The 27,660-nt window shown below is 44.1% G+C and overlaps 2 protein-coding genes across 3 annotated transcripts in view; one reads left to right on the forward strand and one right to left on the reverse strand.

The window, feature by feature from the left end:
* IFT46 (intraflagellar transport 46) lies at window positions 1–24,583 on the reverse strand. 2 transcript variants are annotated; one of them, XM_042904366.1, is made up of 12 exons: window positions 24,106–24,583; window positions 16,514–16,610; window positions 14,032–14,111; window positions 9,747–9,880; window positions 6,825–6,899; window positions 6,586–6,679; window positions 5,780–5,908; window positions 4,621–4,742; window positions 4,298–4,364; window positions 1,321–1,381; window positions 950–1,035; window positions 1–462 (listed from the first exon to the last, which is right to left on the reverse strand). In XM_042904366.1, the coding sequence occupies exons 1-12, from the start codon at window positions 24,106–24,108 to the stop codon at window positions 367–369; spliced, it is 1,044 nt and encodes a 347-aa protein (XP_042760300.1). In that variant the 5' UTR covers window positions 24,109–24,583; the 3' UTR covers window positions 1–366. The 2 variants fall into 2 exon arrangements, with proteins under 2 accessions (XP_042760300.1, XP_042760301.1); XM_042904367.1 differs by lacking the exon at window positions 24,106–24,583 and adding an exon at window positions 17,318–17,444.
* The window catches only part of ARCN1 (archain 1), a 26,420-nt gene continuing 22,721 nt past the window's right edge, over window positions 23,962–27,660 (forward strand). Inside the window, exon 1 of the mRNA XM_042904365.1 lies at window positions 23,962–24,109. Within this exon, the coding sequence (XP_042760299.1) occupies window positions 24,107–24,109 (3 nt within the window). The 5' untranslated portion in view covers window positions 23,962–24,106. The remainder of the gene's footprint in view (window positions 24,110–27,660) is intronic.

The following is a 27,660-nucleotide window of genomic DNA, read 5'->3' on the forward strand; positions in this document are numbered from 1 at the left end:
TGAAAGATACAGCATTTTATTTGCAAAATCTTTGCCAACTAACTTGAAGAATGAAAGAAAATAATTCCGTCGCTATCTCAAAAAGAACATCTTTTAAGCTTCCCTCCCAACCTGAGCACCCTGGAATCCCAGACATTCCAATCCTTCTGTTCTAACTCAAATCCCCACCATGGCATAGATGCATAATTCCCGTGGGAAGGAAACCTGAGACAGGCAGAAGCCATTTAAGGAACTCGCGCTGTTACTTTCCGGCAGAGAGGGCAGCAGGGAGCACATGTCCCTGAGTCAGGCAAGGACGCCACGTGGCTGACGGCCATCTCTCTTCAGCCAGCACAGCCTTGCAACAGCGTGACCTGGGGGGGCGTCTCAGCTGAAGATCAATGTCTCTGCATCTCCAGCTTGGGAGGCGGAGTTGGACGGAGGGGTGAATGCCTTCTTGCCTTCAGCTAGAGCTTTAAAATGCTGTGAGGAAAGAGGAGAGGGTACACAGAGTTTGTGGTACGTTGGCTGCTATATCTGAGCAAGAACTAACCTCTTTACCACCTGTAATGCTCCAGTTTTTTCTAGGTTCCAATTCAGAACAATTCCTTGGTGCTGTTTTTGAAAAACAGCTAGAAATCTGCCCCGCCTCCTTCAAAGATGAACCCCTCTCCTGTCCTGCTTCCATCCGTTAGGCCACATGGTTGTCCCACAAGGAGTGTCCTTGGTAGACCCTCACAAGCCTGGCCACGCCAAAGGCCCACAGCCATTCCGCCCGCCTTCCTGTGAAAGCCCAACCCTCCTGCTTGCTGCTCTTTTAATGACAGGGAAGGGTGATGGTAACTCCAGCAGAAACATCCTTGTCAAAGGATCCTTCCCTTGTCAAAGGACACATCACAGTCAACTCGGAGGAGTGGAGACTATAGTGATCCTCGCTACAGCTTAAAGCACTTTCTAATGCTAGCCTCACCTGTGAGTTCTTGAATTCCGAGTAGAGGGAAAAGAGCAGGTGTAGGGATTGAATCCGACTCTTGTAGACAGGGATGTCGAGGATGGCTGAAATCAAGAACTCCCGTGAGCAGAACCAAACAAAACCGGGAATTATCTGTTTAGAATAGCCAAGGCCCTCCCAGATGGGACGTGTTACTATGCCTCTGGGGGTTAAACACCTGGCAGGGAGTCACCTAAGCCCAAATACCACCTTCAATGCTGCCAAATAGTAAACTGGCTTAAAGCGAGGGCCGTAACTCAAGATGCTGTCTTCCGAGAGTAAACAAGCCTTTTCGAAAGCCCACAATGTATTCATCCGGAAACGGAACCGGGAAGGGATGGGGAACTCACCACAGATCATGTCAATGTACTCTGCCAGGCTGCAGTCGATCTCTGCCGTGGGCAGGCTCACCTAGGAGGAGCGTGGGACGGACCAAAGTCAGAGGCTGAAGCTTCAGCGGGGCCGGCACCCCTCCCTCTCTCTGAAGGAAGAGAGCTCCCAGCATAAGGCATGTCATGGGCCGAACTGTGCTCCCCCCAAATTCCTATATTGAAGCTCTAACAGCCAGTACCTCAGAATAGGACTGCACTGGAGACACAGTCTCAAGAGACATAATGAAGCTAAAATGAGGTCATCAGGGTGAATCCTAAGCCAGTAACTGGTGTCCTTATAAGAAGAGCAAATCAGGACACAGGCACACACAGAGGGAAGACGGCCAGGAGAGAGGCCCTGGAAGAAGTCAACTCTGCTGACAACTTGACCTCACACTTCTAGCATCCGGATGTGGGAGAAAATAAATTTCTGTTGTTTAAGCCACCCAATCTGTGTCATGAAAGCCCTGGCAAACAATACAATGTGCTTTTTTCCCTCTGATCAATAAAATGAGATTGGTGACATTCGTTAACCATAGTGGATGATCTAACAGGACCAAAAAAAAAAATACACTGCCATGCTATCTTCCGGTGTGTATTTGTGAGGAAGGGGCTGATCCCAGGCCACGGCCAAGTATTTATGGCTACTTGGTGTTATAATGCCTAATGGGCATGGAACACTATAGGAACAGAAAAAATGGAATATGACAGATGAGGTGACAGGCTTTGGGTCTAAACAAGTCATACTGTAAGTTTAAAAACCATTGGCTCTGTAAACAGTTTTTGTTCTTTTTTTTACAAGAAATCAGAGTATAGGTAGGTCTGCAATTTCCTGTTTTCATTTAACATGTCATTGATATTTTCTCCTATCAGAGTAAAATAAAACCAAATAATATTCTACTGTGTAAGTATTTCACCAAATAAATGTACTACAGTCTATTCAGTTCCCTAATCAGACATTTTTCCTCAGCTACAGCCTTAAAAATGCTCTGAGGGGGGCGCCTGGGTGGCTCAGTCGGTTGAGCGCCGACTTCGGCTCAGGTCACGATCTCGCGGTCCGTGAGTTCGAGCCCCGCATCGGGCCCCTGTGCTGACAGCTCAGAGCCCGGAGCCTGTTTCAGATTCTGTGTCTCCCTCTCTCTGACCCTCCCCCATTCATGCTCTGTCTCTCTCTGTCTCAAAAATAAATAAACGTTAAAAAAAAAAAAATGCTTTGAGGAAAGAGATTGTTTTCAAATTCTTGGCTTTTACCACTGTTCCTCAATAAAATAAACATTTACCTAAAAACTCTGTCGTCACAGAGCTTATAGGGAGTTTTGATAGGGAGAAACAAAAACCGAAATAAGTAAGGCATACAGTATGTCAGAAGGTGAGTGTTAGAGAAAAAGCAGGGCAAGGGGGTGGCGAACGTTGTATGGCTGGTGTGGCCATTTTAAATATGATAGCCAAGGAATCTGTAAATTGTGTTTGCTCAGTTTCCTTTTCTTGATATAGAAGAGCTCTTTGCTTGGACAGTAATCCAATATATAATTTTTTTCAGTTCATCACTCTTTAACTTTGTTTAATGGTAAGTACCGGTACTGAGAACTTTTTATTTCCAAATCTAAAATGTCACATTTTCCCCATTATGACTTTGAAGTTTTTTTTAAATGTTTTTAACGCTTTATTTATTTTTGAGGGAGACAGCGTGTGAGCAGGGGAGTGGCAGAGAGAGAGAGAGAGGGAGGCAGAGAGAGAGAGAGAGGGAGACAGAGAGGGAGAGAATCCCTAGCAGGCTCCACACTGACAGCCTCTGATGCAGGGCTCAAACTCACAAACCGTGAGATACTGACCTGAGCCCAAACCAAGAGTCAGACGCTTAACCGTCTGAGCCACCCAGGCGCCCCTTAGTTTTTCTTTATCCCATTATGTTTTTCTTTTATTTTTGAGAGAGACAGAGTGCGAGCAGGGGAGTGGCAGAGAGAGAGGGAGACACAGAATCCAAAGCAGGTTCCAGGCTCTGAGCTGTCAGCACAGAGCCTGATGCAGGGCTTGAACCCACAAACCACAAGATCATGACCTAAGCCAAAGTCGGACACTAAAACACTGAGACAAAAAGGTGCCCCGATTTTTAAGATTCTTAAAAGCAAAAGAAATAAGACACAAAAGAGTGTGATTAGATTTAGACACACACAAAATAGGCAAGCATGATCCATACTGTTAGAAATCAGGACAGTGAGGGGCTTCTGGGTAGCTCAGTTGGTAAAGCATGCAACTCTTGATCTTGGGGTTGTAAGTTTGAAAAAAAAATGTTTTTTAATGTTTATTTTTGAAAGAGTGAAAGAGAGAAACAGACGTGAGTGGGGGAGGGGCAGAGAGAGAGAAGGAGACACAGAATCTGAAGCAGGCTCCAGGCTCTGAGCTGTCAGCACAGAGCCGCCCGACGTGGAGCTGGAACCCAGGAACCATGAGAGCATGACCTGAATCAAAGTCGGATGCTTAATCAACTGAGCCACCCAAGGCACCCCTAAGTGGCTGTAATTTTAAACCTCACATTAGGTGTAGAGATTACTTAGAAAAAAATCTTTAGGGGCACCTGGGTGGCTCAGTTGGTTAAGCATCCAATTCTTGATTTTGGCTCAGGTCATAATCTCACAGTTATGAGATCAAGCCCCATGTCAGGTTCTGCACTGGGCATGGAGCCTGCTTGAGATTCTCTCTCCTTCTCCCTCTGCCCCTCCCGCACTTGCACTCTCATGCTCGCTCTCTAAAACATATATGTGTGTGTGTGTGTGTGTGTGTGTGTGTGTGTGTGTGTGTGTATATACATATGTGTGTGTATATATATATATATATATATATATATATATATATATATATATTTCAAGAAAAAAAATTTAAAAAATACAGGAAGAGAGCAAACACTGGGCACTTGAGTAAATGCTACACTTTCGTGGCCCCTGCTCCCTCCACTTACCTTGCCCAAAAGCTCTTCAAACTCTGGGGACCATTCCTGCATTAGCGTGTCAATATCAGGCATGGGCCTACAAACACAGAGGTAAATATGAACAGGAAACGAGGACAGGTAACGGGTAACATCAGCAACCTCTGGGTCATGAGATTCTAGGATGAAGGAAGGTGGTCAGTCAGCCACATGAGGATTTCAGGCTGGCCGGATCCACAGAACCTCAGGTTGATCTGGTATGTCCTCAGCCTGTGGGCCCTCTTCTCAGAAGCAATGGATCCGCAAGTGGGGAAGGTCACCAGGGGTTCCTCTGGTGAAGAGTGTGTATTTCTTACCTGGTGTAGTGCACAGTCGCAGGGGGCTTAGAACGGTGTAATTCTGAGATGCTCTCAATCCATGTGTCAATGGCTTTGGGATTCTTCTCTGCATCTTCTAGGCTCTTTACTTTCATATGTTGCTAGAAAAATAAGGGGAAACCCTGGCTGATGACATTAAATAGCTCTCTTATTTTAACAGGATGGCTCATCATACCCTGTTGTTTCTTAAACAGCAGATAGCCGATGAATAGGGTAGCCTAACAGCAGCGAAGTGAAGATTAGAGGAACACCTGATAAAATTTTCTGGAGCCATGGGAAGGGGGTGGGTGAATAGGACAAGACTGACCACACTGAGATGGCATTTCATACCACTAGGATGGCTACGATTCCTTTTTTTTTTAAGTTTGTTTGTTTGTTTGTGCGTTTATTTAGAGTGAGCGTGCATGTGGGGGAGGGGCAGATAGAGGGAGAGAGAATCCCAAGCAGGCCCCACACTGTCAGCATGGAGCTGGATGCAGGGCTCAAACCCATGAACTGTGAGACCGTGACCTGAGCCCGAGTTGGATGCCTAAGAAACTGAACCATCCGGGCGCCCCTAGGATGGCTAGAATTCAAAAGACAGACAATCACAAGTGTGAGTGAGGATGTGGAGCAACTGGAACTCTCATTCCTTACTGGTGGAATAGTAAAATGGCTCAGCCACTTTGTGTTTTGTTTTTTTTGTTTTTTTTAAGTTTGTTTATCTTTGAGAGAGAGAGAGCACAAGCAGGAGAGGGACAGAGAGAGAAAACGGGAGACAAAGAATCTGAAGCAGCCTCCAGGCTCTAAGCCGTCAACACAGAGCCTGATGTGGGGCTTGAACTCATGAATCGCAACATCATGACTTGAGCCGAAGTCGGACACTTAGCCGACTGGGCCACCCAGGCACCCCAAAGGTGTGTTTTTAAATGAGATAGCAGTGATGTTTGTACATCTCTGTGAATACACTAAAACTCACTGACCTGTACAATCTGAAAGGGCGAGTTTCATGGTAAGTAAATTATATCACAATAAAACTTTTTAAAACTAGGGCTGGCCTGAAACCAAGCTACCCCTTTTGATAGTAAGTCAACTGCACAGATACCAGTGGGGCCTCTGGCCATCTCCAGCTGGGGCCTGGACTGGACTAGTATCTTACTGTGACATTGTGCTGTTTGGAATTCTCAGTCAACCAGAGAGAGAGCACTGTAGGGTCTGACTGCTTTGTAGAAGGCTCATCCAATACCAACAGGCCAAGGTTGTCCGGCTTTCCATCAGGACGTGGGACCTGGTTAAGAGAAAGGAAGAAAGAGGAAAAAATGGGGTTGGGCATACATAAAAAGGCCATATCTGTTGTTTCCAATCAGCTGAAGAGGAAGAACTCTTTCCGGTTCATCATTATTACTAGTATTAAAAAGCATGTTTGCATACCATGCTGTACTAAAATATGATCTACGGGGCGCCTGGGTGGTCCAGTCGGTTAAGCTTCCGACTTCGGCTCGGGTCATGATCTCATGGTCCGTGAGTTCGAGCCCCGCGTCGGGCTCTGTGCTGACAGCTCAGAGCCTGGAGCCTGTTTCGGATTCTCTGTCTCCCTCCCTCTGACCCTCCCCCATTCATGCTCTGTCTCTCTCTCTGTCTCAAAAATAAATAAACGTTAAAAAAAATTAAAAAAATAAATAAATAAAATATGATCTACTACAAAACACATGATCTATAGTATCTTAAATATAAAGCTGATAATGAGGCAAATGAATGACAAATTTTTAACATATAATGGTAGAATGAAGTTATTACCTAATACAATGAATAGAATTTGGAGAGCAAGATTAAGAACGCCAATGAAATGAAGAATGTATATGAAGGCAGCCAGTGCTATCCAAGGAAATTAGTGGAATTGTTAAGAGTAAGAGAGGGGTCAGAAGAAACACCTAAGGAGTCATTTTTAGGATGTTTCGACTGTACCTTTAGGAATGCGTCAATATCCCCAACAGCAGGGATAAAATCAGGAATGAAAGGTTTCAGTTTGTGGTCCAGGTCGATCATCTGAGGGGTGTACCTAGGAGACATTGCCAAGGTTAGGTGGAGAAAGTCAGAGAAACAAACTTTACTGTTCAGGTTAAAAATCTAAGGAGAATGGCCCCATTTCAGACTGGAGGTAGGAAACGGGTGGGGAGGTCATGGGAGAAGGGCCTGGTGCTCACCTGCTGATATATTGGAAGAGTTCCTTAATCTCAGCCGAAACTGGCAAATGTTCATAATCTGTAGGATCATAGGCCCTGTGAAAAGGAAAATATGGTTCGAGGTGGCCAGAGAAGAGCAGACGTGGCTGAGCCCTGGTTCAGCCCCCTCCTCACTGACCACAGACTCCCTGACTCTGAACTTTGTTTCTGCCCTGCCCACAATTGCCCTTCCTGGGTGGTTCACAAGGCGACTTTAGAATGGATCATAATTAGCTTGGTTATCTCTGCCAATGAAGAAGAAAGAGTCGCAGAAAATGGAAAACAATTGCTAAACATTTTAGAATGAAGCATACATTTTGTTTCCCTTTTTTGAATGAAAGGGATGGAGAGAAAATATGGTATGAGATTGCAATTTTTTAAAATTCAAGTATAACTGACAACATGAGACTTCAATTTCTGACATGAAAATAATCTGTCCCAAGAAAGACAAGAATTTTTACAAAGATGCTTTTAACAGTGGGCACCTGGGTGGCTCAGTCAGTTAATCTTCTGACCCCTGATCTCAGCTCAGGTCTTGATCTCAATATGAGTTCAAGCCCAGCCTTGGATTCCACGCTGGGCCTGGAGCCTACTTAATTAAAAAAAAAAAAATGTTTTTAACAGTGTTTATTTAAGAATTTTTTCAATGTTTGTTTTTGAGAGAGAGAGAGTGAGCACGAGAGGGGCTGTGAGAGGGGGACAGAGGATCCGAAGCAGGCTCTGCACTTTCAGTACAGAGCCCAATGTGGGGCTCGAATTCACAAACCATGAGATCATGACTCGAGCCGAAGGCAGACACTTAACCGACTGAGCCACCCAGGTCCCCCTTAACAGTGTTATTTATACAGGTAAAAAATTAGAAACAAAATACCCAATACTTGAGAGATGGTTAGGCATGTCAATTTGAATGTTTAGTAGTTATTATTATTATTTTATTTTTTTTTTTTTCAACGCTTTTTATTTTTATTTTTGGGACAGAGAGAGACAGAGCATGAATGGGGGAGGGGCAGAGAGAGAGGGAGACACAGAATCGGAAACAGGCTCCAGGCTCCGAGCCATCAGCCCAGAGCCCGACGCGGGGCTCGAACTCATAGACCGCGAGATCGTGACCTGGCTGAAGTCGGACGCTTAACCGACTGCGCCACCCAGGCACCCCAGTTATTATTATTTTTAATTTTTAAGTAAGCTCTACACCCAATGCGGGGCCTGAACTCACAACCCAGAGATTGAGTCGCATGCTCTACTGACTGAGCCAGCCAGGTGCCCCCAAATATTGTATAGTTATTAAATACAGAATATAGGAAATGTATACAGTAAAACAAAAACAAAAACCGATAGAACACATTAATTATAATTAAGTAAAATGTAATAAACATTGGCAAAGTACATAGGTGACTTGAAAAGTTATTAACAAAGGTCTGAGGGTAGCTTAGCAAAAAACAGAAATATATCATTATTGTTTTAATGTTCACTTATTTACTTTGAGAAGGAGAGCGAGAACCCCAAGCAGGCTCCACGCCGACAGCACGTGCTGATGCGGGGCTCCATCTCACGAACCACGAGATCACGACCTGAGCCAAAATCAAGACTTGGGTGCTCAGCCGACTGAGCCACCCAGGTGCCCAAAACTAAATATATTATTGACTTGAAGTTTCCATTTCCCCAGATTCTATAATTTATGAAAGCAGGATATGATCATGAAGTAAGCTGGGAAACATGAAAAGTCAGTCTGGGATTAAACTTTTGCCTCATTTGCTTAGTGTCTACCTGTGGGTGGATAGTCCACAGGTAACTTTTTATTAAACTGCTTGATTTAATAAGTGATACATACAGATGATATAAAAGGAAAGGCAGAAAATGTACAAAGTGAAAAGTTATGGCTCACTTCCACCCTTGTCCCCTTGCCACCATGTTCCCCTCCCCAAAGTAATCACTAGGATTACTTTCTAGGGTTTCCTAGAAATAGTCTACGTAATATTCGTTTTATACCCTAGTAGCACAGCGTAAACACTCTTCTATACCTTTTTAAAATTTAACACTGTCTCTTGGAGATTGTTCTTTATGGTGCACAGAGTGCTGCCTTATACTTTTTAATGGCCAGACAGAATTCCACTGATTGGCTACACCATCATTACTTTATCCAGTAATGGTATATGAAATGGATGGGCCTTAGAATCCACTTTGATTAAAACCTATAGGGGTGGGTCATGAATAATCTATCCCGAGGACTGGAACAGGGTGAGGTTTTTTCTTTTGTTTTTGTTTTTTTGAGAGAGAGAGAGGCAGAGAGAGAGGCAGAGGGAGGGATACAGAGAATTCCAAGCAGGCTCTGTACTCAGTGTGGAGTCCTACGTGGGCGGGGCTCGATCCCACAATGCTGGGATCATGACCTGAGCTAAAATCAAGAGTCTGACGCTCAAACCAAATGAGCTACCCAGGCGTCCCAAGAGATGTTTTTACTGAAACACCAGCCAGGAACACGTGCTTCAGTGTAGGGCTCCCAAGCACTTATTCTCTATCCATCCAACAAAGATCTGAGCCTAAACTAGAAACTCTCCTGTGCCTGTATGTTTTCCTTGCTGAACAGAATTGCTTGTGTATGTATATAAATGTTATTTTCTTGTTCCCAACATTAGAGCTCCTTGAAGGCAGGGACCACCTTTTATATTCACTCAGCAAATCCTCATGAAACCACCGAACCTGCAAACATTTCAGATAATGCAAGTGATGTCACGGGACTCAATGAGGCAGTGTGGCCGGAAGAGAAGGAAAACGCATTATGCCGGCTTCTGAGACACCTGAAAATCCTAAGCAGGATCAAAGGGAGATGCTAGAATTTCACTCCTAACTGATGTGTCTTCCTCCCTGGCTTGAGTGTCCTCAGCGAGGCAGGGCTTTCCTCACCCTTCCAGAGGGGCCCCGTGCTCTTCATCATCATCATCTTCATCAGTATCCGTCTCAGAGGAGTCGTCGTCGTCATCATCATCATTTTCACTGAAGCCCCGTTGAGGTGTCAGCTGCGAGGGCTTCTTCTTCTCCTGAGGTAGGGCAGGGTGGGCATAGAAAGAGCTACATAAAGAGAAGGTCGGTGTGCCTATGCCCCATTCCCTCCTGGTGCTCCCACACATACCCGCCCGCCCGGCACCAAATGACCAGAAAGAGAGGGTGGCTCTCCCCAGAAAGGCCCCAAGGACTGTCGTCTTTTCCTGCTTGGCTGCACCCTGGGGCCTCACTTTCTATAACCACATTCGATTTTTCTCCTTGAGGCCTGGGTATAGATTTTATCCAGTAGATATCTATTTTACCTTTTACTTAGGAGACCCCCAGTCAGCTCCAACTCTAAAAGTTAGAGACTCTTGAAGGAGAGGAAGGCAACTCTGATTAGTTATTTTGGAAGGAAATGAAGACAGATGAAGTTGGAAGACAATTTTAGGGGAATCTTAATACTCACAAAGCTCACGGGGAGGAAATCTAGTGTTTAATTTGCAAGACTGCCCAGAGTAAGCTGCTAATAACTATCAAAAGGATCAACTCCGTCCCCAAATTCTAATCAGCAGTTCCAGAGACTATGGGTTTTTCACTTCCACTCAGTCACATTTCTCTTCAGTGGGTATTGGACCTGCCCACAGTCCCCGTCCCTTCCCCCCCGAAGTCAAATGCAACGACTGTATGTTATATCTCAAGATAAGAGACTCTTCTGTCCTTGGCATTACGACCTACCTTTCCGAGCTTCTGGTTCTCTAAGTATCATCCCACACTCTCAAGGGTATGAGGAGTCCAGTTTTGGCACTTGCAGGGGCATTTGGGACAGGGTCCGTGTCTTTGCCTCTGTGGCCTGGAGCCTGTGGCATGCCCTCACTTAGGACCCGAAGGATGACCGACTGGTCCCCTTTAAAAGTAGGTTTGGGGGCACCTGGGTGACTCAGTTGGTTAAGCGTTCGACACTTGATTTTGGCTCAGGTCATGATCTCATAGTTGTGAGATCAAGCCCTGTGTTGGGCTGTGTGTGCTGAGCATGGAGCCTGCTTGGCATTCTTCCTCTCTCTCTCTCTCTCTCTAAATATATATTTTTTTAATGTTTTATTTATTTTTGAGAGAGAGAGAGAGACAGAGAGACAGAGCATGAACAGGGGAGGGGCAGAGAGAGAGGGAGACACAGAATCCGAAACAGGCTCCAGGCTCCGAGCTGTCGGCACAGAGCCCGACGTGGGGCTCGAACCCACAGACCGTGAGATCGTGACCTGAGCCGAAGCTGGACGCTCAACCGACTGAGCCACCCAGGCGCCCCTCTAAATATTTTTTTTAAATAAATAGTAGGTTGGGCAGCTGACTGGGTGGCTCAGTCGGTTAAGCGTCCAACTTCGGCTCAGGTCACAATCTCACAGTCCGTGGGTTCGAGCCCCGTGTTGAGCTCTGTGCCGACAGCTCGGAGCCTAGAGCCTGTTTCGGATTCTGTGTCTCCCTCTCTCTCTGCCCCTCCCCCGTTCATGCTCTGTCTCTCTCTGTCTCAAAAATAAATAAATGTTAAAAAAAATAATAAAAATAAAATAAATAGTAGGTTTTGAGGGGCACCTGGCTGATTCAGTCGGTAGAACATGAGACTCTTGATCTCGGGGTTGTGAGTTTAACCCCCTCATGGGGCATACAGCTTACTTAAAAAAAAAACAATAATTAATTAATTAAAAAAATAAAAGTAGGTTTTTAAAAAAAAAAGTTTATTTCTTTTGTGAGACAGGGAGAGGGTGAGGGAGCGCGACACGCGGCTCAGTCCCACGACCGTGAGATCATGACCTGAGCCAGTATCAAGAGTCTGATGCTCAACTGACTGAGCCACCTAGATGCCCCTAAAAGTAGATTTTGAAAGCTTGGTTTCCATATGCCATATGGCTTATGCCAAGGTTAACAAATGTTTGGTTCCAGTTTTAAAAATTATTTAACGTTTCTCTTACAGTCAAGCAACTATTGGCATATAAAACTGTGACATATTACAGAACATCAAAAATGCTTTTGGTCACAGGTTCCTGTAGGCGTAACACAGAATTATTATATATAGATAAAAATATATTTTAACTAACTGTAATATGTGTGTGACAAATGGCACCCAGTTGCAGAATTTATTCAATGACTGTGCTTTATTGGTATACAATAGATAAGGGTCTCCTATAGTGTTTGTTTGTTTTTTTTTTTTAACATTTATTTATTTTTGAGACAGAGCATGAACGGGGGAGGGGCAGAGAGAGAGGGAGACACAGAATCCGAAACAGGCTCCAGGCTCTGAGCTGTCAGCACAGAGCCCGATGCGGGGCTCGAACCCACGGACTGTGAGATCGTGACCTGAGCCGAAGTTGGACGCTTAACCGACTGAGCCACCCAGGCGCCCCTAGTGCTCTTTCTTAACTCAAAATCTGCCAAAGCAATCCCTCATCACATAGGAAGTAGTTTGGCAAAGGCAGCTTTTTAAGAACACTGATGGCCAATTTAAAGGTTATTAAAAATAACCTCTCTGATTCTAGGTGCACACTAAATTAAAAAGATAAATTGAGTCCTGAATGTTGGTCACAGCATGATGAAGGCTAGAAAAATTTAGGGTAAACATGTAAAACTAGGAGGCCAAATTAGGAAAACTGCTCACTTTTCTTTTGTCTGCTTCTTCAAAGCTATGTTTTGCAAAATCTCTGATCTAAAGGCAGAGGGCTTCCTATGCCACAGACAGATGCCTAAAAAATTACTTTGTGGGTAAGATGTTAAAACAGCACACTAGTCACCAAGTGGAACGGCTTTATTTTTCTTAATAATTTATTTATTATATTTTTTAGTAATCTCTACACTCAACTTAAGGCTCGAACTCACAACCCCGAGGTCAGGAGTTGCGTGCTCCTCCAACCGAGCCAGCCAGGTGCCCCAAAGCAGGTCTACTTTAAAATGTGACCTTGCATAAAAAGCTACACTTTCTACAATCAGTCTATATTACTATAGCTTTTTGCATTACTTCAAATATCCTTCTTCACTTGTTTCAAAGCTCCTGTTCTTGAAGGATAATCAAAAGGTAACTAACCATTGGATCACGTGCTAAGGCTGAACACAATGGCTGTGCAGGAGAGCACGTGTGCACCTGTAGGGTCCTGCCTAGAGCTGGAGGCATCTTGCCATCTTTCTTTCGGAAACAGAGCAATCCTCCAGGTTCACAGAACCAACAACAAAGTGACATCTGGGTCTTAAAACTTCAAAACTAAAGTCTCTTTCACAAAATATTGGCAGTATCACAAATGTTGACAACGAACAGATGCCTAGACCAATAATTCCAAACTCGCTTTATCATAAGAATTACTTGGGAGTGCTTGCTAAAAATATAAATTCTCAGGCTTTTACCTTCAAGATCCTGATTCAGTAGTTCTGGGTGGGGACTGGACATCTGTATTGTTAAGGGTAAGTACTCTAGTTGATTCTTACTGTCCGTAAAGTTTGCAAAAACAATGCCTATATTATATGAAATATATGAAATATATATATTCCTCACCAAAAAGTCAGCTGTAATAGTAGGCTTGACTCCAGAAGGAAACAATTTTTTTTTTTTTTTTTTTTTTTTTTTTGAGAGAGAGGGTGCAAGTGAGCAAGGGGCAGAGAGAGAAAATCCCACAAGGGGCAGACAGAGAGAGAAGTGGGGCTCACCCTCAGCGGGGCTTGTGTTTTTACCTGAAGCAGGGCTGAAACTCACGAACCATGAGATCATGACCTGAGCTGAAGTCAGATGCTTAATGACTGAGCCACCCAAGCACTCCGAAGGAGTCAAAATCTTAAGGCTCTTTGCTGATTTTCCTACATGAGCTCAAAGGTATCCAACCCAAGCCCTGGAGGTGAGTAGTCAAGAAATGTTTACTGCTGGGGTGCCTGAGTGGCTCAGTCGGTTAAGCATCCTGACTCTTGATTTTGGCTTAGGCCATGATCTCACCGTTCATGAGTTTGAGCCCCGCGTCAGGCTCTGTGCTGACAGCTCAGAGCCTGGGGCCTGCTTCTGATTCTGTGTCTTCCTCTCTCTGCCCCTCCCACCAATTCCTGTGTGCTCTCTCCCTCTCTCAAATATAAGTAAAACTTAAAACAACAACAAAAAAAGACATGTTTACTATTGACCTACTGTCAGCCAGACTACTGACAACTCAAAGTCCCCAAGAAACTGTGGGTCATACTATACCTTGTTATTTTCCTCTTCATACTCATCACTGCTGTTGTCAGCCATAGTCTTGTCAGGAAGCTGGGCAGAACCACGAAGTCCTTAGAAGAAAAGTTTTCCTTTTAGGTTAGTAATATGATCTTTAAAGACAAATATTTTTGGTTTATAGTATGTTATGCTCTGCTTTATGGCTAAAGGACAGAAGTCTGAATTCTAGTCATGGCTTTGTCAACTCAATTCAGGATATATATACTAAGCATTAGTGTGCATAAGGCATTAGGTTAGACATTATACTAGTGGATTATCTGCTGTTACATAAATTATATACAATCTGCCCTTAGTTTACACACTGGGAAGGCCAGGAGTGAAGAGCAACTCTATGGCTTGAAACTCTTAGCCCGAGTCTCAGTATTCCCACATCTGAAGGAAGGCAGTGACATCCATCACTCAAGACCGTTACAAGGATCAAATGACAAAACTCAGGTGAAAGGAATTGACCCAGCTCCTGGCAAGTAATAGTCACAAATATGAACTGAATCAGGGTCCAGAAAAGCAATAAAAATATTCTGAACAATTAAAAGTATAACCAGATATAAGATAGTAACTGGCATGGAAACCATGTTCAATGATTTCTAAATCAAATTAAGCCAGGGGCACCTGGGTGGCTCAGTTGGCTAAGTGTCCGACTTCGGCTCAGGTCACGATCTCACCGTTGGTGAGTTTGAGCCCCGCATCGGGCTCTGTGCTGACAGCTCTGAGCCTGGAGCCTGCTTCGGATTCTGTGTCTCCCTCTCTCTGCCCTTCCCCTGCTCGTGCTCTGTCTCTCTCTCTCTCTCAAAAATAAATAAACACTTAAAAAAATGTAAATCAAATTAATGCCAATTAAACACCACTTTTCAGCCTGCTACCTTGCCCAAACTGAAAACAAATTGTAATGTCAACAGCCAGCAAGATTATAAGCATGCTCAAGTCAAAAACCTTGTCTAGGTATATATATATCCCCAAAAGATTGAAAGCAGGGACTCAAAAAGATACTTGGACACCCGTGTTCACAACAGCAGAGTCACAATAGCCAAAAGAGGGAAAAAACCCAAGTGTTCATCGATAGACGAGTGGATAAACAAAATGTGGTTATACCTACAATGGGATATTATTCAGCCATAAAAAGGAAGGAAACTCACACATGCTATAGCATCAATGAACCTCGAAAACACGATGCTAAGTGAAATAAGCCAGACACAAAAGGACAACTATTGTATGATTCCACTTTTGTGGAGCCCAGAATAAGTGAAGTCATAGACACCAAGTGGAACAGAGGTTACCAGGGGCTGCCAGGGAGAGGGGAATGGTGAGTTATTGTTTAACGAGTAGTTTCTGTTCGGGATGATGAAGGAGCTCTAGAAATAGACAGTAGAGATAGTTACACAACAATATGAATGCACTCAATGCCACCGAATCGTACACTCAAAAATGATTAAAATGGCAAATTTTATGTTAGGTCTATTTACCGCCACCCCAGAGGTCATCCTTGATTCCTAACTCAAGAGCCAAACCCAATCCATCAGCAAGTAGCTTGTGTTTTCCTCTCCTCTCTACGCTCCCCTTCCTCACCACATCCGGGTCACTATCGCCTCAGCTCGCCATTGCAACGGGAGCCTTGGCTCCCTACTTACCTCCTGCCTGCCTGCCTGCCTTGGATACCACTCCTTCCTACCACACGCTGGTCTCCTTCAAGGCCTCAAACGAACCCAAACCCCTTTTCACGTTTCACTTGCTTCTTCCTTTTCCTGCCCCACTTCTCCTCAATATCTGGATTTTTCTCATCTTTCAGTCTCAAATGTCACCGCCCCCTCAGGTCTTCCCTGACCCCCCTATCAAATGAAGATCCCACTCCTCATCATTATCCTCTGTAACATCACACTCTTTGCCTCCAACAGTGCACTCACCACATTTGTCATTATGTCTGTTTGTCCATTTGTCATCTGTCTCCCGTGATTACGAGCATCGAATGGCAGGGTCAGTGTCTCTTTTAATACTGTATACCTAGTGCCAGGCAGAAGGCTGACACACAGGAGGCATTCAAACCATGTGTGTTGACTAAATGAGGGGGTCAAGTCCTGTTAACACGTTCCACTGAGATTTTGACTGGGATCGCAAGTTAAGGGCAGGTTACTGAAGCATCTTCAAAACTGTGCAAAAACAGTTTTGAGAAGTTAAAGCAAACAGACAAACGTGAATCCCTGGCCGACTGTGAGCAGAGCCGCAGCACCAAACCACTGGAGATAGGGAACACTGGTCAGGTTGGAGGAAGACCCTGCATCTGGGGGGCTGGGTTTTCTCCTCCCTTAACTAGTTGGAAATGATGGCCAATTGTTCACCAAACTGGACTCTGAAAGCCAACATTTGCTATTACAGTAAAACAGGAACTTCTTGGAGACATTCATGAATCCATCCTGCTCTTCTGTTCTGAGAGCTATTTCCTTCCTCTCCCGTCCTTTCTTACCTTTGGGTCTGGGGGTTGGAGGATGAATACTTGCAACCTCTTCAGAGTCGTTAATCTCTAGACGCTCATCGTAGGTCTGGTTTTCTACAATTTTGGTCTAGGTAAAAGGAGACATAATTACATAGCTCGCATCACCGGATGCGAGCTGATTCCAAACCAGTAGTGGTTCCTCTTCCTTACCCAAGACACAAGTTTTACATGAAACCTTTACCCCCATTCAAATTTTCCTTGGCTCCTTGGCCCAAGTCAAGCAGTTAAATCATTCTGCTGCAGCTCTTGTTTAGGAACTGCTGGCAGGCTGGCTGAGGATCGAGGGAATCGTGGAGGGAAACGACAGCCAACTGAGGGGACCAGCTCCCCAAAGCTGTAAGATGCACGCACACGGGCACAACAGTATTTGTCTTAAGAGGCAGCTCTCTCCTTATGGTCACTTTCCCCCAAGGCTGTTGGGGTGTCGGGGCTGGGGGGAGGGAGCCAGGGGACTGTAGAGGTTCTAAAAAGACTTCTGTCTCTGGGGTCCCCTTGTTTACCTGCAGAGAGGGTAAACTCCAGTTTCTCAGTCCCATCCAATAATCCCAAGCCCATCACTCCCATCTCTACCCCCTGTCTTGAAGGTCGGACCTCACTGAAGTTTCTTGGGGAAGTAAAGGAAGCCGAAGGATAGCTGGTGGCGTGAAGGAAGAGAAGTAACGGTTGTCACGGAGATGGGAAGAGATGGGGGGATGGAGGGAAGGGGAGTCCTCTTAGATTCCTCCCGGGAGGGAGAAAGGGACTTCTCTTTCTGCTAAGGTGAGTACGAATTACCTGTAGCCCCTCTGAATCCGTCTCCTCTATCTGGAAAGAACCCCAGCCTACGGCCGGAGTCTCACTCCAATATCAGACGAGGCCACTTTCGGGCTTCGACTTGGAGCTGCCTGCCTTGTTGCCAGTCGCTAGGAGGCAAAAAAAAAAAAAAAAAAAAAAAAAAAAAAAAAAAAAATCGCGAGACTTGCTTCCGCTCTCGTGAGACCTACTCCCCTCGCGCTTTGCATCTCTCCCGGCAGCGGAGGTTCCGAGGAGGATCTGGAGGGTTTTGCGTGAAGCCTCTCTGGGCGGGCTAGTCGCCTGTTTTTCTATGGTTTCAGTAAAAGCGTCTGTGGCGGCATCTAGCGACCACGGCTGGCAGAGCCGGCTGATGAGTATCGGTTCGTACAGTTAGCCCTCCAATCTGGAAACGCTGTGTACGTTTCTCCCGCTAGAACAAGGCAATTCGTTCTAAATCGGTCTAATCGGAATTGAGGCTGACTCTCGAGGCAGTATTCCTCGAAGCACCTTGAATGTGCTTTTATAGCACTTGTATTACATTAGAGTCCGTCCCCTCCACAGTGTCTCATTGCATGGGACATGCTTATATCAAGAAATCGTTCGTTATTTATATGCGATTCAAATTGAACCTAGTTTCCTATATTTTTATTTGCTGACGACTGAGCTTCGTTAGGGCATTGCATAACTTAGGCACTTTTATTTTAACGTTTATTTATTTTTGAGACAGAGAGACAGAGCATGACCGGGGGAGGGGCAGAGAGAGAGGGAGACACAATCGGAAGCAGGCTCCAGGCTCCCAGCCATCAGCCTAGAGCCCGTCGCGGGGCTCAAACTCACAGACCGCGAGATCGTGACCTGAGTTGAAGTCGGACGCTTAACCGACTGAGCCACCCAGGCGCCCCCCTTAGGCACTTTTAAAATGAGCGTTGGATGGGTGAATGAGGAATGATGAACGAAGACGTAAGGGATAAATATTTCAAAATCATGGACATAGTTAATCTGGGGAATCAGTGGGGTGCCTGGGTGGCTCAGTCGGTTAAGCGGTAACTTCGGTTAAGTGCGACTTCGGCTCAGGTCACCATCTCTCCGTTAGTGGGTTCGAGGCCCCCTTAGGGCTCTGTGCTGACAGCTCAGAGCCTGCTTCAGATTCTGTGTCTCTCTCTCTCTGCCCCTCCCCTGCTCGTGCGTGCGCGCTCTCTCTCTCTGAAAAATAAATAAACATTAAAAAAAAATAATTTGGGAAGTCAGAGAGAGGGTGAGAAAAACAGAGAAAAGAATATTGGAAACTGACCCTGAAAACCTGCCAGACAAAAGCAGGAAAGTGGCTTTAAAAAGGAAAATGAGAGACACTTCTGGCCAAAAATGGAACTGCAAAATACTTAAAAATGTTTGTGTCCTCTGTTATTGCTAATAATAATGCATATGTATTATTGAGCACTCCCCACGCAGGAGCACTCAGATTATATAGTCTTATTTATTAATGGATTATCTAACTTCACAACCTTTTGAAACAGATGTTCCTGCCAATTGAGAGATTAGATCATCGAAGTTTAGAAGAGTTAAAATTACTTGCCTAGACCCAGCTAGTAAGTGGTCAAAATGGGAGTCAAACGCGGGTCAGTCCGACTTCTAAATCCCTGCTGTGAACCATTATGACATACTGCCCCTAAGGCACTCCTCAGAAAGCGTGTTTGCAAGGGTGCTTTTCTTATGCAGTTTAATTTAGCTGATGTTGTATTTCCAAAGAACGAGTCAGTTTGTCTTTGCCGCACTGCCCTTTTGCACTGCACTTCGGTGGTCCGTATGGAAGATCCCCAAAAGTGGCCACAAGAAAACAATAATTCCAGGCAAGATTTTTTACTATTTTTAAATTAAGAATTTGCCTTTTAAAAAATATGGTTTTTATAACCAAAATTAAAAAATACGGTTTGACTTACATCCCTCCAGGGATGTAAAATAAGTTTTAAAAAACTTTTTTTTTTTTTAATTTTTTTTTCAACGTTTTTTATTTATTTTTGGGACAGAGAGAGACAGAGCATGAACGGGGGAGGGGCAGAGAGAGAGGGAGACACAGAATCGGAAACAGGCTCCAGGCTCCGAGCCATCAGCCCAGAGCCTGACGCGGGGCTCGAACTCACGGACCGCGAGATCGTGACCTGGCTGAAGTCGGACGCTTAACCGACTGCGCCACCCAGGCGCCCCTAAAAAACTTTTTTTTTAAAAAACTTAAAAAAAAAAAAAACTTTAAAAAAAAAACTTTTTTTTAAAAAAAACTTTAAAAAAAAACTTTTTTAAAAAAAAACTTTAAAAAAAACCTTTTTTTTAAAAAAAACTTTTAAAAAAAACTTTTTTTTAAAAAAAACTTTTAAAAAAAACTTTTTTTTAAAAAAAACTTTAAAAAAAAACTTTAAAAAAAAAAACTTTAAAAAAAAACTTTTTAAAAAAAAAAAGTTTTAAAATATGTGAGCTTTGGGGCGCCTGGGTGGCTCAGTCAGTTAAGCATCCGACTTCAGCTCAGCTCATGATCTCACAGTCTGTGAGTTCAAGCCCCGCGTCGGGCTCTGGGCTGACAGCTCAGAGCCTGGGGACTGCTTCGGATTCTGTGTCTCCCTCTCTCTCTGCCCCTCCCCCGGTCATGCTCTGTCTCTGTCTCAAAAATAAATTAAAAAACTTAAAAAAAATAATAAAATATGTGAACTTTGTAAAGATTCTGCCAGAAAGCCACTAGCAATGAAACTGCAGTAAGAGTGAGTATTCTATAATGCAGGGTTTAAGGGCACGGGTTCTGAAGTTGAGCAGCCTTTGTTCGAATCCTGGCTTTGCTACTCTCTAGCCCCAACACCTGTGGTAGAATAGTTTTCCTCTTTGTACCTTGTAAAAGAGATTATTAGAGATCCTCTTTCACAGAATTCTTGTGAGGATTATTATTATTATTTTTGAGATTACTCATTTATTTTGAGAGAAAGAGAGTGAGCACATGAGCATGAGCAGGGGAGGGGCAGAGAGAGAGAGGGAGAGAGAGAATCCCAAGCAGGCTCTGAGCTGTCAGCACAGAGCCTGACATGGGGCTCGATCCCATAAACCGTGAGATCGCTACCTAAGCCAAAATCAAGAGTCAGATACCTACCCACCCAGGTGCCCCTTATTGTTATTATTTTTGACACTGGCCGAAAGAGAACTTGTTATTACTTTTCTGTACAGAAAGTTCAACAGCGTCCACTTAGTCCAGTTTGGTGGCCAATTCTTTAGCCTTTGCCTTTTCCAACTTGGCAATGTGAGCCACTGACTTTGGACCCACGATGTCACCTCCCCAGTGACAGTGGATCTCATCGTATCTGTTATTGTAATGGGTCCTGATGGCTTCCACCAGCTTAGCCGGAGCTCCTTGGTCTTCCAAGTTACCTGGTGTGAAGGTGACAGTGGTGCAGGCCTTCCCGTAGACCGGATGCCTCAGCCTGGCCTTGCCCTTGATAATGCAGTAGGGAACCCCTGTCTTAACAACACAGGGCTGGCAGGAAGAAGACCAGCTCAATGGAATCCACATCATGTGCTATCACCAGCAGCTTGTTTTCCACCAAGGTGGTGACGTTATTTTTTTTTAATTTTTCAGTGTTTTTATTCATTTTTGAGAGCAGAGTGTGACTAGGGGAGGGGCAGAGAGAGAGGGAGACACAGAATCCGAAGCAGGCTCCAGGCTCCGAGCCGTCAGCCCAGAGCCCGACGCGGGGCTCGAACTCACGGACTGCGAGATCGTGACCTGAGCCGAAGTCGGACGCTTAACCGACTGAGCCACCCAGGCGCCCCTAGATGTCGATATTTAATAGCCCTACTGCAGCCAGATGTATGAGGGCCATTTGACAAAGCAGGTGAGGTCCCTTTGGGGCTGGATGTCCTGTCCAGTGCCAAAGTCCCGGGACCTTTTCTCACACAGGGGACCGCCTTCTTGGCCTCCTGTATCTTCACAACAGCAGGGGCCAGGGCCACCTTCTTCCTCTTAGCCTTCTTTCCTTTCGGCATCTTGGATGACTGGGGGAAAGAGACTCTCTTGAGGATGAAATGAGATAATCTGTGTGAAGAATTTAGAGTAAAACCTGGCTCATTGTAAGCGTTCAGTAAGTATTAAGGAATAAACAAGAGGTAAAAAGGGGGCAGTGGCATCATGAGGAAACCGGGGTTTCAATCCTGGCTCTATCATTTACAGGCTGTTTGAGTTTGGGCAAGTGTTTAACTTCTTTGATCCTCAGTGTCCTTATCTGGATTGTTGTAAAGGACTAGAGATAATGTGCAAAGTACCTGACACAAAATAAACACTCAGTAAAAGAATGCTGTTTTTCCACGGCTGCCGTGGATGAGTGCTGCAGAGTTGAGCTAGTAGTGTGGGACAAAATGATATAGGACGCAGGGAACAACTGCTGAATCAGGTATACTCTGAGTCTGACCCTTGGCATGGGAGAAATGCCAACAGAATCAGAAGACTGGATTTGAGTTTTATTTCCATTACGTACTGGCTTAGAACTTTGTGTCAATTTCCTAAACTTGTCGTCATTTTCTTCATCTATAAAATGGGCATAAGCCCTGCTTCTCACACACTTTTTTTCCCCTGCACACTTAAAAATTTTTTTTCAATGTCTATTTTATTTTTGAGAGGGAGAGAGAGAGAGAGAGAGAGAGAGAGAGCGAGCGAGCAGGTTAGGGGCAGGGAGAGAGAGACACACAGAATCTGAAGCAGGCTCCAGGCTCTGAGATGTCAGCACAGAGCCCGATATGGGGGATCAAACCCACGAACTGTGAGATCATGACCTGAGCCAAAGTCGACACAACACTTTTTAAAAAGATATGATTTAGGGGTACATGGCTAGCTCAGTCGGTAAAGCATATGACTCTTGATCTCTTGGTCTTGGGGTTGTAAGTTCAAACTCCATGTTTATTTAAAAATAAAATCTCAGGGCGACCTGGGTGGCTCAGTCAGTTGAGTGTCTGACTTCGGCTCAGGTCATGATCTCACAGTTCATGAGTTTAAGCCCTGCATCAGGATCTGTGCTCAGATGCCCTGTCTCCCTCTGTCTCTGCCCCTCCTCTGCTCGTGCTCTCTCTCTCAAAAATAAATAAACATTAAAAAACAAAAATAAACAAAATAAAGATACAACTTACAAACCACAAAAATTCACCCTTTTAAAGTGTACAATCTAGTTTTTAGTATCGTCACAAGATTGTGTAACCACCATCTCTAATTCCAAAACATTTTCATCACTTTAAAGAACAAACCTCCCTCCCCATTTCTTCCCTCTCCTAATCCCTTGCAACGCTACTTTCTACCTCTATGGACTTGCCTACCCTGGACATTTCCTATAAATGGAATGAACAGGTTCAGAGCAAGTCTTCCAATATAAGCTATGGTGTTTTGTTACTGGTTTCCTTTACTTAACAGGTTCATCCATGTTGTATCATGCATCATTATCTTTTTATGACTAATATGACACATTTTGTTATTCATTCATCTATTGATGGACATTTGCATTGTTTCCACTTTTTGGCTATTATGAATGATGCTTCTAGGAACATCGGTGTACAAATTTTTGTATGAACATATGTTTTTAATTCTCTTGGGTATGTATCAAGGAGTGAAATGGATGGGTCATATGGTAACTCTGTTTAATTTTTTTTTTTTTTTTTTTTAATTATAACTCTGTTTAATTTTTGAGAAACCGCCAAACTCTTTTTCCAAAGCATCTGCACTATTTTACATTTCCACCAGCATTGGGAGAGGGTTTTAATTTCTTCACATTCTCACCAACACTTATTGTTATAGCCATCTTAGTGGGTGTGAAATGGTATCTCATTGTGATTTTGATTTGCATTTTCCTAAGAACTAAGGATGTTGAGCATCTTTTTGTGTGCTTATTGGTCATTTGTATATCTTTTTTACTTTTTTTTAAAGTTTATTTATTTTTGAGACAGAGAGAGAGAGAGAGAGAGAGGGAGAGAGAGAAAGAACACAAGCAGGGGAGGGGTGGAGGAAGAGAATCCTAAGCAGGCCCTGTACTGTCAGTACAGAGTCTGACATGGGGCTCGATCCCACCATCCTGAGATCATGACTTGAGCCGAAATCAAGAGTCAGAAGCTCAACTGACTGAGCCACCCAGGCACCCCTTTTTGTCTTCTGTGGAGACTTGTCTAGTTCGCCCATTTTTATTTATTTATCTTATTTATTTATTTTTAACTCATTTCTACACCCAGTGTGGGGCTCCTGCTCACAACCCCAGGATCAAGAACCGCATGCTCTTTGCACTGAGCCAGTCAGGTACCCGGATTGTCCCCATTTTTAAATGAGCTCATATTTTTATTACTGAGTTCTAGAGTTCTTTATATATTCTGAATACTAGTCCCTTATGCACACCAGTTAGTTTGTACATTAAATAATACGGTGGCTGCGAGAGCTTTATAAACTGTAAGAGGTGTTGCTAATCAAGCGAACGCGCTGACAATCTGGGAAAGCACAGAAACGGGAGCTTTCGGAGCCGTAGCGTGAGCCTCCTATACCTCCTTGGCAAAACCTGCCCAGCAGCCGGGTACTGCACATCCCCACCCCACGGCGCCCCGCCCTCCGCCCTTTGACCCGCGCCATTTCCGGTTGGAGACGTGGCTCGAGGCCGCCATCTTGGCAAGAGGCGAAGCGGCAGCGGCTCCTGACAGGGGGGCGGCAGGTCCGGAGCGGCCGGTGCTCCCCTTCCCCCGACCCCAGCCCCAGTGGAGCCGGAAGCGCGAGTGAGCCCCATCACCGTCCTCACCATGGTAAGATCCGAGCCGGTCCGAATCGCCGGGGTCTGCTTCCCTTGCCCGTTGTCCCTGCCAGACGGCCTGGTGCTGGCTGGGGCCAGAGGAGTCCCGCCCAGAGGGCCTGGAGCCGGACACTTCCCTCGGGGCTCGGGGAGCTGTGTGGACTTCCCTGCCCCGTGCCCGACCTCCCAGGAGATCCGACGGACCTGCCTGCAGTCCCTTTCCCGTTGCGCCCACACCCCTTCTCCCTGCCCAGCTGGGCACCCTCCTCTTCTGGGCCCGGGGTGTTGCTGTTCGAGAACCGCGTAGTGGAGTGGCTTAGAGCGTCTCGCTGCAGACCTCGGTGCTAGTGTCCAGAGGGTTCCCTGGGGGCCCGGGCTCTGCAGGCTGGTCTCCTCTTGGGGGGGGCGGGGGGCTCCCTTTCTTCGGTAATCGGCTCTCCTCTCATCCCCGGGGTTTGGTAGGCCCTTGATACTCGAAATCCAAACCCATTGGTGTTCAGGACTTCTTTTGTTTGTTCGGAAGGGGGAAATAGAGGAAAGTTCGAAAGGAAGATGGAACAGGAAGGAGGAACTTGTGACGTTAATTTGTAGGACCCAGGTGTCCCTGAAACCTTTCGCTACTTCTACAGAATTTAGGTGTGTCCGTTTGTCAGTGTTACCCAGTACATGCCGCGTATGGGGCCGTTAGGGAGATGTGAGCGAGTAATAGAGAACACAGGCTTTCTGTTTTCAAGGAACTTACCGAAGTAAAATGTGTAGGTGGCACATCGTAATCGGAACTCTCACGGGGGGGGGGGGGGGGACGACAAGAAGGGGTTGCACCCTTCTTCAGATGTTCCTTGCCTTCAGATGCGTGATCTTCATGTTCTCATCTATCGTAGAGACGGGGAAGATTAATGTGTTTGAGGATGGGACAAAACAGTGCCGACAGCACGAAATCTCGCTGTATCACTACAGTTTGTGGATATTTATGAAGTAGGAGAAATTCTTTGGTTCCAGATGAGCAAGTGACTTAGTGTACTTTATGCTCTGAAATCTTTTGAAGGATTTTTTTTTTATTCCGTTAATTCATTATTGATTTAAAGCATCTTCCTACACACTTGAGAGGTGACAGTATAGTTTGGTGTCAATCCTATTAAGTTCTGTTGACAGCGTTTTTAGATGAGAACTTGGATGGTGGAGGGGTAGGATTCATGCTTGGTTTTTACACCACTGAAGGATTTTTGTTTTCAGCTTCAGGCAAATAAATCGCCCCCAGAAGGTTTGCCTCATAAACTTTACTGTTGGACATAAATGTTTCAAAAACTCCCGTTTTTCATTTCCACTAGGAGGCTCAATATTGGGATAGGGATTCTTAAATTCCTTGGCTGTTTACATCCTGGGTGTATTTAGTGCATTTTAGAGCATATTATAATTTTAATAGCAAAATTAAAGTCTTGTAGTACATAAACCAAATACAGATAGTCTTTACAAAAACCGTGTTGGTTGAAAAGTTCTTGGAACTTAATATATGAGAGAGCACAAGCAGGTGAGGGGCAAAGGGGAGGAGAGACCAGATTCCAAGCAGGCACCACACCATCAGCGAAGAGCCCGATGTGGGGCTCAAACTCAGGAATCGTGAGATGGTGACCCGAGCCAATACCAAGAGTTGGATGCTCAACCGACTGAGACACCCAGTCGCCCTGGAACTTAATATTTTTAATTCATTGATAACTGAGAGATGATAAAGGTAGGTATTGAATGATAAACATAAAAATAAATTTTGCATGCTATTTGAATATGTGCATATACATACAGTTGTGTCATATTTAAATATGCATATTTTAAAAAATTATATGGGACTTGGCAAGAGTCAGATACCCACAGATTGGTGTACTCTGGAGAAAAACTTATCTCAGTGTATTCTGCTCTGCTGAGTGTTAAGAAATTATTAAGTATTATTTCCATATAATGTTTTTGGGTCTTAGTCTTTTACTAAAAGATTCCTAGATAGTAGAAATGTCCAAATAGGTCACGTTTTGTAAGATTTATTCTGTCTAAAAGTTGTATCAGAACTTCTGAAAGATGATTTTTCCTCAGCATTTTATTATAAAACTTTCAAACATCTAGGAAAGTTGAAATAACTTCACAGTTATTTCACCCACATTTTTTTTTTTAAGATTTTATTTTTAAGTAATTTCTACAGCCAGTGCAGGCTTGAACTTACAACCCCAAGATCAAGAGTCTCATGCTCCACTGACTGAGCCAGCCAGGCGCCCCATCAGCAGCTAGATTCTATAATTAACATTTCTCTATGTTTATTTTATTGCTCATTTAATCCATCCATCCCTCTCTCCACCTTTTTTTTTAATTTTTAATTTTTTAAATGCATTTCAGAGTAAGTTGAAGATATCAGTACATAAATGTTGGTGGGAGGGTTGTAGGTATGTCATTTTCCTGTTTTTCTTTTTTTCAAAGTTTTAAAGTTGACACACAGTATTGACAGTTTTAGGTATAATAAATGTTGATTTTTGAAAAATAAATTTCCTTTGTGAATGCAAAGAAGTTAATGCAAAATGCCCCATATTAGGAAGTCCTAGTAGGGGAAATAAATGAACAAATGCAGAAACAAATGGCTTATGATGACTTTGTCATAAAGTGAAGTACAAAAAAGGGCATCTTTTGATTAGATCTTCTTTCTAGTTTTTTGCAAATTAATGAGAACATGTTCTTATTTTCTTAACATTTGTTAGATAGTATGGTCCGTTCTTTGTCTTAATAAATTTAGAATTGCATAAACTTGATATGAAGTCTCATGGTGGCAACAGTCCGTAAAATCTTTGGTTACTTACAGAATGCTGTTTTATTCACTCAGGATAGCAATGAGTAAACTAGACTGGACACATTGAATATAAATGATGACATTCCGTTCCAAAAGTCATTAGTTATTAGAAAGCTAGATTTGGGTTCCTGTGAATGATCTGCACATAATGAGGGAGAAACTGAAATCCTACATAGTAATAACAGTCCCCAACTAGGGGGTTATTATTGCTTTTATTTACCTTCGTATATAACATAGCAGCTGCACAGCTTTTGTTTTCTTTATGTCTCTTTTTGATTGTTGTTTGAGAGCACAGCAAAGAAGAAAAAAGTTCTTGAGTTTCTGTTGATTTGCCAACTGTTTATTCTTCAAGTAGAAAGTTTTTACTGCAGAAAGTGAGAACAATGTCCTTTTATTTTCATTCTCTACAAGAAACTTGGGATGAGCTTAAAACTCTCACTGAGTAACTTTCAAGTTTTAGGTTTTGTATGAGGTGTAGATTTTATTGTAATCATCCCTCTGATTCTCTCTGTAATTACCTCCTGCAAACAGGAAAGACAAAGTGATCCTCTCTAACAGTTGTAGAAACTAGCCTTAATATGATCATGAATCACGTATATGTGTATATGACATCATTGCAGTCATTTACAAAGGAAAAAGTGACTGCCTAGTTCTGGGAGTGAGGAATATGGAACATGTAGAGGTTCGAGGAAATCTTCAGCTTTTTTTCTTTAGGGAATTGTGCGTGTTTATGGTGGATCACT

The sequence above is a fragment of the Panthera leo genome, chromosome D1, assembly GCF_018350215.1.
Source record: "Panthera leo isolate Ple1 chromosome D1, P.leo_Ple1_pat1.1, whole genome shotgun sequence".
Classification (NCBI taxonomy): domain Eukaryota; kingdom Metazoa; phylum Chordata; class Mammalia; order Carnivora; family Felidae; genus Panthera; species Panthera leo.